The sequence below is a fragment of the Sciurus vulgaris genome (assembly GCF_902686455.1).
Source record: "Sciurus vulgaris genome assembly, chromosome: 5".
Taxonomy (NCBI): Eukaryota; Metazoa; Chordata; class Mammalia; order Rodentia; family Sciuridae; genus Sciurus; species Sciurus vulgaris.
Genome location: NC_136465.1, coordinates 40,378,142 through 40,398,292, shown reverse-complemented (window position 1 = coordinate 40,398,292; position 20,151 = coordinate 40,378,142). Strand labels below are relative to the sequence as shown.

Below are 20,151 nucleotides of genomic sequence, written 5' to 3'. Positions count from 1 at the left end.
AAGCAGAGATTCTGCATTAAATACTCAGGGAATTAAACAACTTTTAACAACTTTTCTTTTTCTTTCTTTTTTTTTTTTTCTGAAATATGAGCCAAAAAATAGTTCATAGTGAGCAATTTAGAAATTCTGAACCTGCCTTGGTATTAGGTAAAGAAAGGAATTCAAAGGTAAGATTGGAATATTAGAGTAGATTCCTTCTACTCACTCACCCTGAAAGGGTGTAGAGGGCATCCCTATTCACTAATACATTGGGAAATAAGTCGTTGAGGAAAAGCCAGCATCCTCGAAGGGTTTTGTGATTGGTTCTCTCTACAGACCAGACCTTATAATGGGAACTGCACTCTCTGAGTTGAGAATCCAAAATGGAATGGAAGTAATTGGATCCCAGGGTGGCGGGTGACATGTGGCAGTAATTAATTGCCAAAGGCAAGGTGAAATGTGATCACCATAATGCACGGCAGTGTTAAAGTTGTGAACAGAATGATCTGACCTACATAGACCCATGTTGGCTACTAGGTCATGATGTTCCTAGAAATGAGAGAGAATGGAAACCTACTGAATTCTTACTTACAAATAGAAAAGTTCTAGATTAAGTGAAGAAAAGCCTAATCTTAATTATCAAAGCAGAGAGTCATAGCCCCTTAATCAATTCCCAGACTTGAATCAGTTTACAAATTAAAAATCTCTTGAATGAAGAAGGAACTGTATATGCTTAAGGAAATAGCCCCAGTTTGTTGCCAAAAATTTAAAAGGTTAATTTTTCTTCCAGACTTCCTCAAAAGAACCTAAGTTTTTTTTTTTTGTTTTTGTTTTTTTTTTAAATCAGGGTAACCACACACTGGGAAAAAGAAAATAATCAGACCTTTTGTAGATTACCAGACACTGTGAACTAACACTAATTTCAGGAAACCAAATATGTCACTGTGGTTCACCAGTGCAGAGCCTTAAGGAGATCAGGTTATCAGTGAAATTTTAATTCATACCTATCTTACAGTGGGTCCAATGGGTTCCTGAAGGGATATTTCTTCAGTTCTAAAATGTATGATTAAAATAGACAAATTTAGCACCTAATAAAATCCCTACCTTTGTTCCCTGACCTGTGAAATGAGAGATATAATGATAAGAAAAGTCAAGTGTAAGCCACTAGAACTGCTTCTACCTAGGAAAATCATGAATCTAAATCGATACCACATATCTTGAGGGATTTCAGATGTTAGTGCTACTCTCAAGGGCTTGGAAGATGTAGAGGTGGTGATTCCCACCACATTCCTATTCAGTGAGCCTATTTGACTTGGAGAATAAAAGTGGATGATCCTATATTTATCCAAATTATGATTTCAATTTCAGCTGCTAGACCAGATATGATTTCATTGCTTGAACAATTTAATATGTTTCCTGGCACCTAGTATGGAGCTATTGATCTGTCAAATGCTTCTTTCCATGGTACCTATTAATAAGGAACCACAGCCAGCTGAGGTGGTGGCTGAAGGTGAAGGGAAAGTGGAATCGTCACTTGGAGAAGGCAGTATGAATACCAGCTATATCAATGTGACTAGTTACATAACTAAGGACTGTAGGAGTCATGAATATTCACTATATTCTATACACTTTATGAACGTTTGTATGAATCTTAGTTTTCTTCCTCATTATTATCTTCTTATTATGTAACATGAGATGTATTGGTATATTATCATGGTACTTAAGTATTATTTACATCCTAGTAACCAAGTTAAGATATTAAGGAGAAGAGCAGACATCATTTAAGCACTTAACCTTCTCTTCTGGGGAAAGAAGAGTGTGTTTTTGATTACATGCTTTGTGGCGATAGCGTATTAGATGAACTTGTAAACTTTTATTGCCTTTATTTGGAGATAAAGTATAGTTTAATGAGACATCATGGATGCCAGGTTGACAAGGGGCAGAATTGTGTTCACATGTGCCCAGATATTTTCACAAATATTGTTTGGGGTGCTGTTGCCGTCCGGGGATATTTATTACCGCTCGCAGCAACAATTGCGCAGGTATTTATCAAAGGTGGACTGGAAACTAAGCTACTTCTATTTTTGAGTTGCTTCCTTACTTGCTTGTTTGTTTATAGAGGATAGAGGAAATGAGGCTTACTTGCTTTGAGAGGAGAGAGAGAGAGGTTTTGCATAAGAGAGAAAGAGAGACTTTGCTTAAGAGAGAGAGACTACACTTTCAGAGATCTTACCTTCTTAGTTCTGCTGCTTCTTCTTAAAGGTACGTCCTAGCAGCCTGTGAGCCAAGGGTGCGTCTATATGAGGTGCTTCCCAGTTATGCGTCCGCATTCTGCGATCTGCCTATCTGTGATCTAGAGGTGTGTTCTCAATTCTCTGCTCTGTGATCTGCCTTCCGCAGCTGCCCCTACTCGCTGCTTCTATCTGCTTGCCACTTCTTCTTCTTCCTTTCTGCTAGCTGCTGCTTTTGCTTGTCGCCCTGCCTTCGGCCTACAGCCTGCTTATATCACCTCCAGGAAGCGGAGGGCAGGGCCACACCTCTTATGCAAAGATTAGGCTAGAAGCTAGATGTCCGAGCAGGCACGATTAGGAGTGCTCGAGAACACATGAGCATACATTGTGTGCGTGGACGATAAATCACCTGAGTGTGCTTATGTCAATTAACCTCCTCAATGCCAACAACCTCTGGCTGACTGCCAGGCGCCATCCTGGCACTGTCTGCACGGCACAGCCCCCAACAGGGTGCATTTGCAAAGTTTTTTTTTTTTTTTTTTTTTGTTGGATGAGATAAACAGTTAAGTTGGTAGGCTTAGTAAAGCACACAGTTTTCCCTAATGTGGGAGCAGGGGGGTCTTTGTCCAATAAATTGAAAGTGTGAATAAAACTAAAGGCTGACTAGTGTTCCAAAGAACATAATTCTTCCTCCTTGACTGCTTCTGAACTAGAATGTTAGCTTCTACTGGTCTACCAGCCTTCATACCAGAACTATACCAGAAATTGTTCTGGTGCTCAAACCCTGATACTCAGGTTGATACAATATCATCAACCCTCCTGAGTCTCCAACTCACTAACTCATCCTGCTAATCTTGGGACTCCATAATTGCATGGGACAATTCCTTACAATAAATCTCCATTTTCCTTTTCTTTCTCTTCTGCATATATTAATAAACCCTTGATTCAGTATTACTGTTTTTGCTTTGAACAACCACATAGCTTGTAAAAAATTAGTAAAGATATGTTTTACATATTTTTGGTATTCTTCATTTCAGAGATCAGATTTTATTTCCTCTCCTCCTGAAGAATTTTCTTTAACATTTTTTCATAGTGCATAACTGGTGAACATGTTATCTTAACTTTTGTCTAGAAAAGTCGATTTGTACCCAGCTATCCCACTCCTTGGCCTATACCCAAAGGACTTAAAATCAGCATGCTACAGTGATGCAGTCACTTCAATGTTCATAGGTACTCAACGCACAATAGCTAGATTATGGAACCAACCAAGATGCCCTTTAATAGATGAATGAAAAAAAAAAAAAAGAAAAAAAAATAGATGAATGAATAAAGAAACTGTTGTATATATACACACTGGAATATTACACAGCCCCAAAGAAGAATAAAATTATGGCATTTTCAGGTAAATGGATGCAGGTGGAGAATATCATGCTAAGTGAGATAAACCAATCCCAAAAAAGCAAAGGCCGAATGATCTCTCTGATAAGTGGATGCTGATGCATAACGGGGGGTGGGAAGGGAGTCAAGAATGAAGGAAGGATGGATTGTATAGAGGAAAAAGAGGGGTGGGGGTGTGGGGAAGGAAAAATAACAATGAGACAGACATCATTACCCTATGTACGTGTATGATTACACAAATGGTGCGACTCTACTTCATGTACAACCAGAGAAACAACAGTTGTACCCCATTCATGTACAATGAATCAAAATAAATAAATTTAAAAAAAAAGAAAAGTCTATTTGTATTTGTATTCATCTTTGAAAAAAATTCCTCCTAGTTATATAATTATAGCTTAACAACATTCTTTTCTGTCATGACTTTCAAGATATTTTCCATTTCTTTTGTCTCAAGTTATTTGGATGAGAAGTCAGAGATCATTGCTATTATCACTCTCTCAAACATGCATGTATTTTATTCATTGGCTGTTTATAAAATGTTGTCTTTACCAATGATTTTCAGAACTGTCACTTGGATGTGGCTTGCCATGATTCTCATTTTGTTAACTGTGATTAGGGAATGTTTAGTTTCTTATTATCTTTGGTAATAATTTTCATCAAATTTTAATATTTAAAGTCATTATTTGAAAAAATATTTATTCTTCTACCATGTCTCTTCAGGGATTTTAACTGTTTACATTTTAATCCATTAGACATTTTCCTCCAGGTATAAAACTTTGTTATTTACTTACACTTCCCCCCATGATCTAGTTTAACTAATTTCTATAATTAAAATGTTCAAATGCACCTATTTTTACTTTTGAGGTGTGCTACACCTCTATGCTTGGGAAAGAGGTGTTTAACACCACTTTTCTTCAGCACTATTTAAAGGATAAGGATATTAATATTCTTTTATCTTTAGCTATGGATACTTGTGGCCAGTTCAGGGCAATGGTAAAAGTTTCACTCAAGAGTAAATATTATATATTCATTGCATATGACTTTATTGAAAATGATGATAATAGCACTAAATTTTGTTAGATGTTAGCCCTGAAATAATGAATACTAAATCATTGGAATCTACCCTCTGTGATTTTTCTTAGAAGAGATAATTGGTTTGCAATCGTCAAGCACATCAAGAAGATGATAAAGAGGACTAATAGAGATAGAGTCATCTTCAAGCAATTGATATCCTTTTGAGATTTATGAAAGACTTTCTAAGGCTTTCAATGAAAAGATGTTAGATCCAAGTATAGAATAGTATAGAACAAGTTGAAAGTAGCAAGATGGAATGAGATACTCAGGCAATGTGTTTTTGTTGTTAATGAACAAACAAGGCATAAGAGACAGAGACCATTGTAAAAACTCAAAGAAATTCATTAGTGGTAAAATATATGCTGGCAAAAGACACAGTGTTGGAGGTATTTCAGTTTTCCGTGAAGATGAGGTTAAAATTATGTAGCTGCTAGACCATGAAGGTCAGTCTAAGCCATCTTAAGGCACCTACAGTTTTTCCTACAAAGAATGTGAACTTAATGCATAATTTTTAGTAAGAGAAAGATTTAATCAGACTTGATTATAGAAAGATTGTTCTGACTACAATGTTCAATGTCAAGAATGGACTAGAATGAAATCAAGGTCAGGGAGATGAGTCGAGAGACGACAGCATTTGTTCAAACAAAATACGTGATCGCTAGAAAGCAACAGTGTCAGTGTGAGCAAAGAGAAGTAGAGTTTGACAGACAATTAGAAGGAAGAAGGGACAGAATTATGACTGTATGTATGAGAAGTGATAATAAGAGAAGGACAATTGGAAGATGATTTTAGAATTCTCTGCCTGAACATGTGAATGCCACTCATAAAATAAAGAAGACATTAAAAAGGGCCAAGCCTGTTTTTTATTTTGTTGTTTTTGGAAGACAGAGTGTACAAAATCGTAGGTTTTCATTCCTATCAGTCATTTAGCTGATACATGAGCACTTATGATGTGCAAGACATCATGTAAAGCACTAAGCATAGAGTCATTAAATGGCAGGTAAGATCATGTTCCCAAGAAACTTACAAACTAGTCAGGGAGACAGAAAACAGACTTACCAATGAAAAAGACCATTACGGTCAAAGTGGCATATGGTCTCTGAGATGCCTATAAGACGTTTATGTGACTAATATGCCTCAAGTTTTACAATCTTATTCTCATTTCCTTGCTTTTGTTCATGAATTTTCCCTTGCTTAAAATGTTTTTCTTCTGTTCACTCATCACCTCACCCCACTTCTCTTTTATGCTTGAAATCCTTCCTACTATTTCATTCCACAGTGACTTTTTCTCTGTACTTTCAATGCACTCATTCTGTGCGCAACTAATTTAGTGACTAATATTTGCCACTGTTGCCATTATTAAACATCATATAACAGAAGAGATGGTAAAGTATAGTAAATAGAAGGGTAAGACCCAAGAGATGATAGATTGGCTGAGTTCCTGATTTATTTCTATTATTGCTTCATATTTTGCCTTCTCTTTCTTCACCTGTAAAATGGGAATAATAATAACAATTGTAATCATTCTGTAGCATTGTTGAGCATTATATGAATAAACATATGTAAAATGATTAGACAGACATGGCACACAGTAGTCATCATTTAGTTTATTTAAATACTAAACTATATTATATCTAGCATGTTACATATAAGTAGTTTTGTTGTTGTTCTGTAACTTCTGATCTTAACTAGATGGTCCACTTCTATACATCTGGGTCCAAGAGTGTAAGCATTTTTACTTTCAGTTCCTAACACTCATTGAATACTTGATGAACATTTTGGATTATGATACTTTTATTTTAAGATTTGCATGAATAGGGGAAAAAGACATTCAGGGACTTATTTTAAGTGGGCATGTGGTTTGGCCTCGAAGTAAGCAAAAAAAGGTTTTAAATTTTTGCTTTTAAACAAAAAAATCATGAAAGATATTAATCAAGTGGGAAAAGAGTTACTTTTTCATATATCTTATAAGTTAATTGGAAGAATGATTTAAATAAAAAAATAGAAACCTCTCTTGCACTTCCTTAGTGGGGCAGTTTGAAAACCTGGAGATTTAGTGGATATACAATTATTCCAGCAAACTGAAAGAGCCTCAATGGATGCTTTGCCTTTTTTATTCTTCCTCTAAATGGGACCAATTTCTTTTATGAATAATGATAATCAGGAAGGTTAAGGTTTAAAAAGGGCTTATTTTAATTCTTAATTAACTTACTAAGGGTTTGTGGAAAATTCATCATACTGGTAATGTGATAAACCCACAAAGTAAATTTTAAGCGAAGTTCTTGTAGACCTTCTCTGCAGTGTATAACATTAGCCTAGCAAATAACTAATGATTGTAGTTTCTGCACCATTTACATACTATATCAGTATTTTTTTCCTACATGAATTTTAGAAAAGTCAAGCTTAATTCAATCAGTAGTGTTGAAGAGGGGGATTCTTTTATTTTCAGTATCTGAAAAAAACATTATGAACTCAAAAAATGGAAATAAATGAAGAAAAATAGAATAGTATAGAGCATATACAGTAGAATATAAATGGCTTGCTTTAGCATGAGTGTAAAAAAAAATGAAACTTAAAGAAGAAATTCTTTACCCATTGATAAAAATAAAGCTTTCATATAAGCTCAATATTAGTATATGAGGGGCTTAGGGTCATGTTTAGAATATTATATTTTTCAGTCTTATTGAGGTATGTTTGACAACTAAAATTATATAAATATTTAAAAAGTAAAATATGATGTTTTAATATAAGAATATTTTGTGTAATGACTCCCACAAATTATTTCCTTCTTCTGAAATAGTTACCAAAATTTCAACTATATTATCTATTCTGTATAATATAGCCCTAGAAATTATTCATCTTACAAATGGAAGTTTTTACCCTTTGACCATCACTCCCAATTACTCCTACTCCTGAATCACCAGCAACCACCATTCAACCTTCTATTGGCCTTAGTTTGACATTTTTAGATTCTTCTTGTAAGTCATGGCATGAAATATTTGTTTGTCTTTGTCTGGTTTTTTCTACTTATCACAACCATTTTGAATGTCTTTACCACAAAGAAATGATATGTGTTTGAGGAAATTGATATGCTTTGCCTTGTTTGAAGGTTACATGATGTTTATGTGTGGCTACCTCACATGGTACCCCATAAATATGTATACTTTTTAGGGGTCACTTTAAAACATGTATATACCTAAAAAGTTTTTTACACCAAAACAACTTATAATTAAATTAACAAAAGTCAAAGTCAGAGAATTTTGAAAAAAGATAAAAGCAACTCATTACATACCAAGATTATCATTGGATTTTTCAGAAGAAGCCTGCAGTACAAGAGAGAGTGGGATGATATATTCAAAGTACTGAGTGAAAAAAAAAAATCTGCCCACCAAGAAAGCTGTACCGGGTAAACCTATGTTTTAACAATGATAGAAAGATGAAGTCTTTTCCAGACAAACAAGAATCAATGGAGTTCATCACCATTAAACTTGTCTTATAGGAAATGCTTACAAGAGTTCTTCAAATTGAAACAAAACTGTTCTATACACAAATAAATATCCACATGGAGGCATAAATCTCACTGGTAGAGGTGAATATATATGCAAATACACAATAATGTAACACTGTAACAGTGCTACATAAATTAATGATAACTATAATACAAAGTTAAAATACAAAACAATTAAGAATAATTGTACCACAAAAATTTGTTAATGGGTACATAATGTAAAAATAAGCAAACAACGACTTCATTAAAACAAAGTATGTGTAATACAGTAAAATTAGTTTTGAATGTGCTAAAAATTAACTTGTTATAAAAATATATAAATGGTTATAAACAAAAGGTATTTGTGCAAGCCTTGTGGAAACTCCAAAACATTCTATAATACATACACAAAATATAGAGATGAACAAAACAACAGCAAAACAACATAACTGACAAAATGGCACTAGAGAGCCTTTTAAACACCAATGATTTCTTAAGTTTAAATGAATCAGACTCCATAGGCAAAAAGCATGGCATTTCTAAATGGATAAAATACAATATCAAGAAATATGTGGACTGCAAGAAAATCTTTAGGACAATCATATCATACAGGCTGGAAATGAAGAAATTAGAAAAGATCTCTCATGAAATGGAAACCAAAAGAAAACAGAACTGGATGTTTACATCAGGTAAAATAGACTTTACTTCAGAATCATCACCAGAAACAAAGGGTAATTATATAATAATAAGAGACAAATCAATAGGAAGATATAAAATTATTAATTTAGACACACCTAATGTAAGAGCACTAAAAATATAAAACAAATACAGGCAAACCTAAATGGAGAAACTGATAGCAATACGGTAATACTAGAAAAATTTGGTGCTCTACTTTTAACAATTGATACAGTATCTATACAGATAATCAATAAGGAAATAAACTAACAAATACTATAGATCAAATGATCCTAACAGACGTACAAAGAACTTTTCACCAAACAATAAAGAATACACAGTTTTTCTTAAGCTCCCTTAAAATGTTCTCTAAGCTAGATCACCTATTATACTACAAAACAAATCTTAACATAGTTGAGAAGTTTAAAATCATACCAATTTTTTTTTTTCTGACCAAAATGGAATGAGACAAGGCTGTAATTAAATTAATAAAACAAGGAAATTCAGGAGTGAATGAAAATTTAACAATATTGTCTTAAACAATGACTGGATGAAGAGTTATTCAGAAGGGGAATTAGAAAATATCTTGAGCCAAACAAAAATGTAAACAGAATATTCCAAAACTTATGGAATATAACAAAAACAGTGCTAAAGTGTAAGTTTATAATAATAAACACGTATGTTAAAAAGGAAGAGAGATCTGAAGGAGAAAACAACACTCCTAACTTTACATTTCAAAGAACTAGAGAAAAAAACAAACAAGCTAATCTTAAAGTTAGTAGAAAGGTGAAAGGGTAAAAATTAGAGAAGAAAATCATAAACCACAGAAAACAATAGCAGAAATCAATGATTTTTTTAAAAAGTCTACAAAATTGGTGGATATTTAACTAAGCTAAGAAACAAAGAGATTTAAATGGATAAATTCAGAAGTTATTGTGGTCTAGGTATGAGGTATTCCCCCAAAATTTGTTAATGTAGGAATGCTCAGAGTTGAAATGATTAGATTATGAGAGCTGCAACTAATGAGTGGATTAATTCAGTTGATAGATTATTAAAAGGAACTGTTGTACTTGGTGGTGCCTGTAGACAGGTGGGATGTGGCAGGAGAAGTTGGATTACTGGGATGCACCCTGGAAAAGTTAATCTTCCTTGAAGCCACTTCCACTCTCTGTTTCTAGGGGCACCATAAGCTGAATAGTGTTCCTGTATGTCCTTCTGTCATGATGGTCTGCCTCACATTGGACTCAGAGCAATGGAGTTGATTGACTATGGACTGAACTTCTGAAACCATGAGCCCAAAATAAACTTTTCCTTCTCTAAGTTGGTCTTGTTGGATATTTTGGTCACAGTAACAAAGTTGACTAACACAGGAAGTGAAAGAAAGAATTACAACGGCTACTTTAGAAACCAAAAGGATCATAAGAAACTACTGTCATGACTCACTTAATGATGGGGATACATTCTGAGGAATGTAATGTTAGATGATCAGTCATTGTGTGAGTATCATAGAGTTTACCCACACAAATTAAGGTGACTATGACATTGCTAGGTGATATAATCTTATGGAACCATCATAATATATGTGGTTCATTATTAAACAAAACATCATAATACAGTGCGTGGCTATTGTGAACAAACACATAGTAACAAATTAGATGATCTAAAATAAATGAATAGATTGCAAGAGACATACAATCTACCAAGAATGAGCTATGAAGAATTGGAAAGTGTGAACATGCCAATAAAAAATAAGGCAATTAATGACTAATAAAAAACCTCATCATAATGAAACCCCCAGGACCACATCACTTTAGTGGTAAATTCTACCAAACATTTAAAGTGTGAACACCAGAAATTACCATAATTTTCCCCAAAAATGAAGATGGAGTACTTCCTAATGCATTTTATGAAGCTAACATCACCTTGATACCAAAGCCACACAATATGCCACAAGGAAAAATAAAAACAAAAAAACCCATAGTCAAATATCCTTGATGAACTAGATGTAAAAATCTTCAACAAAGTATGAGCAAACCTAATTCAACAGCACATTAAAAGGGTCATGCACCATGACCCAGTGGGACTTATTCCAGGGATTGAAACATGGTTCATAATATAACATTATATGTTAATGATACACCAAATTAACAGAATGAAAGATAGAAAAATCACATGATAATCTCAATAAATATAGAAAAAGCATTTAACAAAATCAGCACAGTTTTATGATAAAAAGTCTCAGCAAACTATATATTGAAGAAATTATTTCAATAAAATAAAAGTCACATAAGAAGAGCCCACAGCTAATGATGAAAAGCTAAAACTTTTTCTTTAAGATTAGGAACAAAACAAGGATATCCACTTTTCTCACTTCTATTCAGTATAGTAGTGGAACTCCTAGCCAGTGCAATTAGATAAGAAAAAAGAAAAGAAATTCATGAATGGAAGACGTAGAATTTTCTCTTTTGCAGATGACATTATCATTTATGTAGAATTTATATAAAGGAACCCCAAATTCCCAAGGTGAAAAATATAATCACCAAAATGAAAAATTTCATGGAAGAAATCAGCCAAGGATCTGAACAAGGAAAAGAAAAAACATGTAAACTTGAAGAGAGATTATCAGGAAGGACACAATCTCAAGTAAGTATAAAACAAGAAAGAAAAATTACAAATATCCCTAAGAAATATATGACTCACCTTAATGCAATAGATTGAAACCTGTTCTTTCCTCTTAAAAAGTCAATAAATGGGTTCTTTGAATATTATTTCTCTTTAATTTCTGTTTCTGCTTTCCTTGCAACTCCAGTATTTAGGATGTTAAAATTTTTTACATTTTTCATATACCACTTACTGTCTTATTTTAAGGCTTAGTTACCTGTGTTTTTCAATGTGATGATTTCTCCATCAACCTGTGTTCCAATCAAGTAATTCTATAACTGATCTGTTTAGTCTAAGGTGAAATCCATCTACCTAGTTCTTATACTAGAGTTTTTAGTTCTAAAATCTCCTTTAATATTTGTTAGAATTCCCTGAGGATATTATTTTCTATATTTGTTCACTTTTCTTCTATTTTAAAATATAGTAATCATAGTCATTTTTTTATGTACTCTCATTCCGATGATCATCTTGACACTAACTTACAGTTTCTTTTTCTGTTTCTTTCTTTTTAAAATTCTCTGACAATAGGTCATGTTTTTTTTCCTTTTTTGTATATATGAAAATATTTAATTATACACAGGTAATTGTGTATAAATCAACCATATAATCTCCAGGGGAACCAAAGCAATTCTTTCCTATTTCTTCTGTTAGAAATATAGGCTGGGAAGTTGCATCATCAATCATGGACTGGATTATGTAAGAGTTGAGTGAGCTTTTAGTAAATCTTGGATTCAGTCTCTTCTTTGCTTATTGCTCTGAGTCCAATATGTTTTCAACTGGGAGTCTATTTGATTCTATATACTCAGTTCTGAAAGATTATAGGGTTTAATATCTGTTACACAAAAGTTCATAGCCCAGATCTCCAACTTTATACTAGGTGCAAATTCAAAATCAGATAAGCATCTTAACAGAGAAACAGCATATGTGCTTGAGAGAAGCCCTTTTTGCTATGTCTTTCATCTAAAAATGTAACATGATTTTAGAAAATTATGATGCTCAGAAATTACAGACTATCTCACAAGCATGCCAAAGAGCCTTCGAAGTCAACAAAACTGATGAAAGAGGGTGGAACAAGATGGTGGGAAATACTAATTTCCCACAGAAACTTCTATTTAAGTAATTATCCACAAATAATAAGCCCTTCACATAAACTTAGGAAAGCAGAAAATGAGGTTATAAAGCCCCTTTGGACACCAAAGATGAGTGGAACTATGATTAGATGGTTTAGAGAACATTTCTCTACGTCCCAAATGTCCCCTTTTCACAGCCTTCTGTGACCAGCCGTGAAAAGTTCCACTGCACTCACAATTTCTACACTAGAAGAAGGAGCCAGAAGAGGACATTTGGCTTCCCCTGCATTTTAGGTTCTTTCTAGGGGATTGACTCTTTTTGTCAGTGCATAGGGAATGTCGTGAATACCAGTGAGATTGAACCACTTGGGACCAGCTAGTGACAAAGGCAGGGAGGAGGGCTTAGCAGTACCCAGTGCCCAGAACTTGGCAGAACTACTCCATCCTCACCAAAGGAAGCACTGCCCCAGAGAAACCCTTTGACCATGTGTAGTTGTAGAAAGCATGGTCCACAGATTCTCTGGAATGGAGAACCTGACTGGCTTTTCCACACAGCATGGGTCTTCTCTGTGACTCTTCCATGAGCTCACCCTGGTGGGACACTGAAACAGCAGTTGAGCCATTATGAAACTCACATTTAACTTGGGCTTTGACTCTTCTCTAAAGATGAATCAGAATATAAAAATTAGTCCTCTCAGTATTTCTAACAAGTTTCCTGGAATAGAACATTCACTAAAAGCAGACTATACAGATGAATAAAAAACAAATTTGTGATACTTACATAGAAATAAAAATCAATAAGAAAAAAAAAAGCCAAGGAAAGATGACTTTATAAAGTAGACAAATCAAGGGACCATCAACTGATAAGAAAAACATGAAAATGATTATCAGATAAGGAATTCAAAATAGTTATTTTAAGAAAACTCAGTGAACTTCAAGAAAAAAATAGAAAGAATTCAGAGATTTAAGAGAAAAATTTAACAGAGTTTAAAATAAGAAACAAATTCCAACAGAGATCCTAGTGGAGAAAAATATGATAAACAAAATGAAAAGTGCAATAGAGAGCATCAACAGTAGAGTTGATCAAGCAGAAGAAATAATCAGTGAGCCTGAAGACAGACTACTTATGAAAGGGTAACATGTTTGAAGAAATAAAGAAAACTTGGAGAAAAATTCAACTATCCAGGTACAGGAAGGTCAAAGGTCACCCACAATTTCTGCCCAAATATGTCAATCTCATGACTATTATAATCAAATTCTCAAAGGGTAGAGTTCTATAGAACTTAGAATTCAATCACAAAATGAGAAACCATGCCCCTGAGACAACCACTAGTTACTAGGTAGAAGGCATAGCTGTCACCATTGGGACTGGAGGTCAATGGGAAGAGGTTGGGAATATTCAAACCCAGAGCTTTGTAGTTGGTTCCAAGGTTCCAGGACCCCAACCTCTGAGGACAGGTACAGCCACCTTGGTGCTGGAACCTCTGAAATCTGGCAGAGGGCTCAGAGAACCAGGACTTAGGACTCTGAGGGTAAGTCATTTGGTAGCTTTGTGTCTCTGGGGCTCATGATAATTTTGCTTCTGGAGGTTATTAAATATACACGTGAAGACTGAGAGCTACTGCTGCTGCCTAGGTGAAAGCTGTAACCAGGGCGATAATGATGCAAACTTTAAGCAGTTCTCATGGGTATCTGGTCTCCCTCTGACTCCCCCATGGGTAGACACGACTAGGGAGGACTGGCAAGGAGTACGATTTGTGGTTCTTGCTCAATGTGACAGAGCAGGGTAAAAAGGAGAAGGTGGCTTAGAATTGAGAGACTCCAAGCACACACACACACACACATACACACACACACACATGCACACACAAGCACTTAGGATTTCCTCTACATAGTGGACTTTTGCTTGGGAAACACAAGAACTACAATTCTTAAACTGAAAAGTAGAACTATGCTCGGAATGACTTAAATTTAGTAGCTAATGTTTATAATCTTGAAACCTCTAACCCACATAATAACATTTCTACTTCCAGGACACTAACATTTAATACACTAACATTTTCATTAAGGCTTAAGTTTATTTTCTGAAATTGAACATATTTGCTTTTTTCTTTTTTCTTAGATGAAGTTTGAACACCCTGATCCGTTGTTGTTTTTTTTTTTTTTTTTTTAATGAATTCTGTTCATCCTCCAAATTGCAAAAGTCCAACAGCAAAACAAAAGGAGAGTAGGAATCCATAAAATTAGCAATAGTGCTGTCCTGGAAATCTCTATATTTGGTAGTATTCTCGGAGGAGGTGGGCCACTATCAATGCTCCCTCCATGGCCTTGCAGCAGGCAGTTGGGTGGATCCCACTCACGGTTACAATGGCAGTTTTGTTTGTTGTTGCAGACCCCATTATTATTGCAAGTCATTGGTGTACAGTCACTTTCCCAGACTGATATAGGAACACACTTCTGGTGGATGCACACATATTTTTCACCACACTCTGTGCCGTCTGTCACTTCACCAATATCTGGTATGGTCATCCCAGGATGATAGTCAGTACCCCAGCAGGTGATACCATTGAAATTAGTTGAGTGCACTGTAGAATGATCTCTTAAATAGGGAATATACATCACGTTCTCACACAGAACTCTCCCACAGAAGGCATCTGACATATTACACTTTATATATGCGTGGTTATCAAGACCACAGTTACCAAAACGGTCACCTCGGGTGTTCAATCCTATGTAGCAACTCTCACTTGCGCTCCTGGCTTCCAAGCCAAAAATTTGCTTACACTGTTCATCCCGTATATTACATCTCTTTTCATAGCAGTTGCCACCGTCCATGCAAGGGATCCCGTCCTGCACATATACATCCCCTGGACACTCGTGTGAAGTTCCGTTGCACCACTCTGGAAGATCACATTCATTTTCCTTTATCCTACACTCTGTGCCTGATGGTAAGAACTGGCAGTCTTTGCAACAAAGCCCAAAAGTACAAACAGCCCCAGCTTCCAGAGTGCAGTTCCCTGCACAACAAGGATCTTCTGAACACAATTTTAAGGATCCACAGTCACACTCCTCTCCTTTTTCAGTAACACCATTCCCACACTGTATCTTTGAGAAGATGGCTTCTGGATTTGGTTTATCATGCAAACAGCTCTTTCTTAAACCAATGTCCCAGAAGTTGGCATAGCTACAGTTGCTAAATTTATTTGCAACAGTTTTTGATGGATACATTATACATGTTTTCTGCCCACATGAACATGTGTTTGCATCATGCCGCATACCCAAATTATGACCCAATTCATGTGCCACAACGTATGCAAAGGTGGAAATTGAGTCACCTTCAAAACTATCAACTGCACAATTATAGAGAATATTACATATTGTTCCAACAAAGGCTAGGCCAAGGAGTTTACCAAATGACTTCTTAATTAAAAGATGTACAGCATCATGGTGAATGCGGGCATTAAAACCACGTTTTTTCCAAGTGCAAAATGCTGACAGAGTATCTCCAAGTGAACTTATAGTTATGGGATTTTCTTTGTTCCAGACCTCAAGTCCATATAAGATCAAATCAATTTGCAGTGCTTTATAATATTCATTTGCAGCATGCATAACCAAGATTACTTCATCCTCCACCTTTGAGATATTGCTGTCCAGATGACGGTATCGTTCATAGTCTACCACAGCTGCCAATTCAATAAGGGCTTTGTGGGTCCACCAGCCCTTGTAGTCACTTTGCTTTAAATTTGTAATATCACTCTCACGAAGAAGCTTCAGTTGTTGTGCTATTTCTTCTTCTGTTAGTCCACATTTCATGGGTGGGAATTGTGTTTCCTCACTGTCTATCCTGTAAACCAGATGTTCAAATCTGGCAGAAAGTCTTTTGGGTTTGATTTCATAAAGAGTGTCATGGATCTCTAGCATTCCTCGAAAGCCCCCAGAACAGGTGCTAAGAGCAACCAGGGATTCTGGATCCCCTTCCACATAACCATGATAGTAGCAGTCACTCTGGACAAAAGGCTGTTCCTCAAGCAAAGCACCCTGATCTGTGTAGGTGAACACAGAGAAGGGTTTGGACACCAGAAGCTTCTTGGTCTTCATGTGGATGATGTGTCTCTGGCCTCCAAAGTGCAGGCTATAGGACAGCCAGTCAGCAGGTCTCATGCCTCTATTGGTGACAGTTATCCTCAAGGGTATCACTGTTTCTGTGGGGCTCTGGTGTTGAGAGTGACCACTCTGGGCCCATCCAGAAAGGAAGAGCAAGGTGCCCAGGCAGAGCTGCAGGACAGCAATCCTCACATGCACCAGGGCCTCACCCACAGCCATCATGGGCAATGAGTGGAGGCAGAGGGGTAGGGCAGGAGGTGCTGTTGGCCTGTCTCCTCCCTTTGACTTGGTTGCAAGCAGCACTGACCTTTAATGGGATGTCTCCTGCAGAGTCAATTCATCAGAGCAATAGAACTAAAAGAAAAATGAAAAGAAGGGCAGAGATGGGGCAATAAAGTTATGAACAGGCCAGGGCAGAGGAGAAGAGCAGGGAATGGGGTAAAGTGCATTAGTGTTTGGTTTAAGGCCTGACTCCAGATAGTGCATTGGATTTGCTCTTTAATTTTGATGAGGCAGAGTCAGACTGTGAGGGTGCAAAAAAATGACAACTGGCCACAGGTTGATGATTGCCAAACAGGGATGAAGAACACATGGGTTCATGATGCCATTCTCTGAATACATACACATGTGGGAATAGTTCCACAATAAATATTTGGAACAAAGGTATCTTAATAGAAAGGTGAATTCATATATTATTTTTGATGAGGGACTCTTGATTTATACATATGCATTTGGAATAAATATCCATATTCTAACTATTTCAAATGATAAATTGTTTTGTCACAATAAGGAAAGACATATAAAAAGATACTCACATATACTATTTTTCTGATGTTCCTTCATATGTATTTCCATGTTGCAAATTACTTGTCCTATCTCATTCCTATCCTGTCAAATACAAAGTGTCAAAGCATCAATTATCTTTCAAAAGATCCTACCATAATAGATATCTTCATTCAATAAACCAATAAGCAATAGTGGAATTGGAGGGAGGAATGCCTTGGGTTGATACATAGATATATTACTTAAAAGTATTTATATTTAATTAAACTCTAAAGAAAAATAGTGTTTTCCAAAACCTCAGGCACAATGAAATGAAAAGGAAATCAAAGTAGCTGGGAAAGTCACACTTGGAAAAATATTTTACACATAAAATGCCTTTTTAATTTACTAGTGAAAATATCCACAGTTTTCATGAGATCATTAACATAATGAGATTAAGAAACACTAAAATAGTTGAGGAAGTAACAGAAGAAAGTGGAATCTGCATTAAGGGATCTAAACACACTGATCAAACACCCCTGCCCACAGTAGGGAATTCAAACGTGAAAGTGGACAGGTTCAGCACCTATCATGTCCTGGACTCAATACACATTTCTCCTTAATTTTTATTTTATCTTGATTCTATGTTTTTTGACCTTTTCTCTCTAAAACAATTTTTTCTGTCATTTATAAAATCTTCCTCTAACAAAAAGCAGTAGCAGTCTCTCCTCTGTTAACACTTCTTTATGGAGAACTCCTTTTTCCTAAATGTTACAAAATTTTACATCTCAACAATGTGAAGCCCACCAGGGCAGATGTCTTCCTTTCTCAGAACCCCCCTCTGCTATACAGACCAGATTCAGTCATAACTTGCTTTAGTTGCCAAAGCCACTTCCAAACCGCAAAACTAGTAGCCATCTCCTTCCACCATTATTTACCATTCTTCCTCATTCTTTCAGCAACCTCCCGATCAATCCTGCACAAATAACAAAGAATTAGGGTTTTGTTTTACGGCTTTGTTCTCCACCATCTTTTCCATATTCTCACTGTTTATCAAGCATGTTGATAACTCAGGTGTTTGCGTTTTACTCTTACAATTCATCTTCAATGAACTTCAACCATCAACTTATAGCCATGTTTCTGAAACATCTTATTATTCTGGACCATCCTCTTATTTATTAGTAACCCATAACTTTCATTCTTAATTGAAACTTATTCATTAAATCTGTAGACAATTCACATAACTTTTCCTTCCATGTTTTCCCACTTTTCAAGTTTCCATGATTGTCCTGTCGTTCCTAGAGCCTGGCTCTACACTCCATCAGTTCAATGACTTGACTGAAATGCTCAACCCCATCTAGATTAACCCTTTCATCTGCTTTCTACACTCTGACAACACACTGCTGGGTGGACCAATACGGCTGGAATAAATCAAGCAGAGTCTATTAGGAGGATGTCTAAGAGGAGAAGACACACAGGTAGAATAAGAGAGCCTGATACCTCAACCTAAAGAATGAAATCGTGAACAGATATTGATTTTAAGCACTCACTATGCTTTTAATAATTTGCACTTTGTTGTCCTCATTTTTTTCTTAACTGTTCGATTTTTCTCAGTTGCTTCATGTACACATAGTTCCTTTGGTTGAAAATTGGTATTCTCTTTATTTTTTTTAAGTTGGTAGTATTGATAAATTTCCATCAGGAGAGTTTAAGTTGTAAAACCAAGAATTCTTTATTTAATGCCTATTTAATACAGGATCAAGAAGTTTTCTTTTCTCTCCTTTGTCATTGAAGATAGGAGGCAGGGGATCTGTTTGAGGCTGGATGCTATTCCTTATCTTTAAAGTGAGAAGAGCACCTTGATTGCTTGGGGAAGTAATCAAGTAAAAATATAGGGGAAGCTAACTTCATGATTGCCCAAAGTCCTCAGGAGTAAGCAAGGTCAGTAAAGGAAACTTTTGAGGACGACTTTTCTGAATCATGAGTAAAATTCTCATCTGTTTCTTTGCTGTTCATGTCTGTCTTTATATGTAATTAATAATTATGAAGGCGTGTAGACTTTTTCTTGTGAAGGAAAATAGTCATTTATTACTTGTGTGCATTGTTGAGAATGAACCAAAATAAATCTCTCAGAATGAATTCTTATGATCTCACCTTGTAAGCAGGTAATAGGAAAAAAGAAAAAAAAATATTCCAAAGAATATTTGACCAGACTCTTTACATTATTTTACACAATGACTCTCGAGGTCACAAATCCTGAAAGAATGTAACATTTTTATTCATAAAGAGGTATAGTGTTATAATAGTACAGAGATTTCAAAGTACACTGACATACACTGTCTTTTATAAATTCTGTTTTTCTCTTCCTACAGTTTTGTCCAATTCATGAGTCTCTGTGGCCTAATTACCATCTACCCTTTTGTAGCCTTATTCAGTATTTTACAGAATATAAGTATCAATATGATTGAAATTAATTTAAAGGTTCCAAATCATATAGAGTAGAATAGGAAATAATGAAGGAAGGGCATAATCCTACTCAAGATCTGAGCACCTGGCAAAGAATCAAGTTTTGTGTGTGTGTGTGTATTCACATACCAATTATTTGTGATTCTCTACTTTAGAGTTAAAATTTTAAATGACTTACCAACAGGCAAAGTGATAACTCTCATGATCCTTTCTAGTTATGGCTCTCTTCATGAATTGTGTGTCC

General features: G+C 35.5%; 1 protein-coding gene across 1 annotated transcript; it reads right to left on the bottom strand.

Annotated features, from left to right (window-relative positions):
- Positions 1 to 14,744: 14,744 nt before the first annotated feature.
- Positions 14,745 to 16,898, bottom strand: LOC306661033 (disintegrin and metalloproteinase domain-containing protein 25-like; the record flags this gene model as incomplete). Its single annotated transcript, XM_079139872.1, has 1 exon — positions 14,745 to 16,898. One exon carries the CDS (start codon positions 16,896 to 16,898, stop codon positions 14,745 to 14,747), a length of 2,154 nt encoding a protein of 717 aa, XP_078995998.1.
- Positions 16,899 to 20,151: the final 3,253 nt, after the last annotated feature.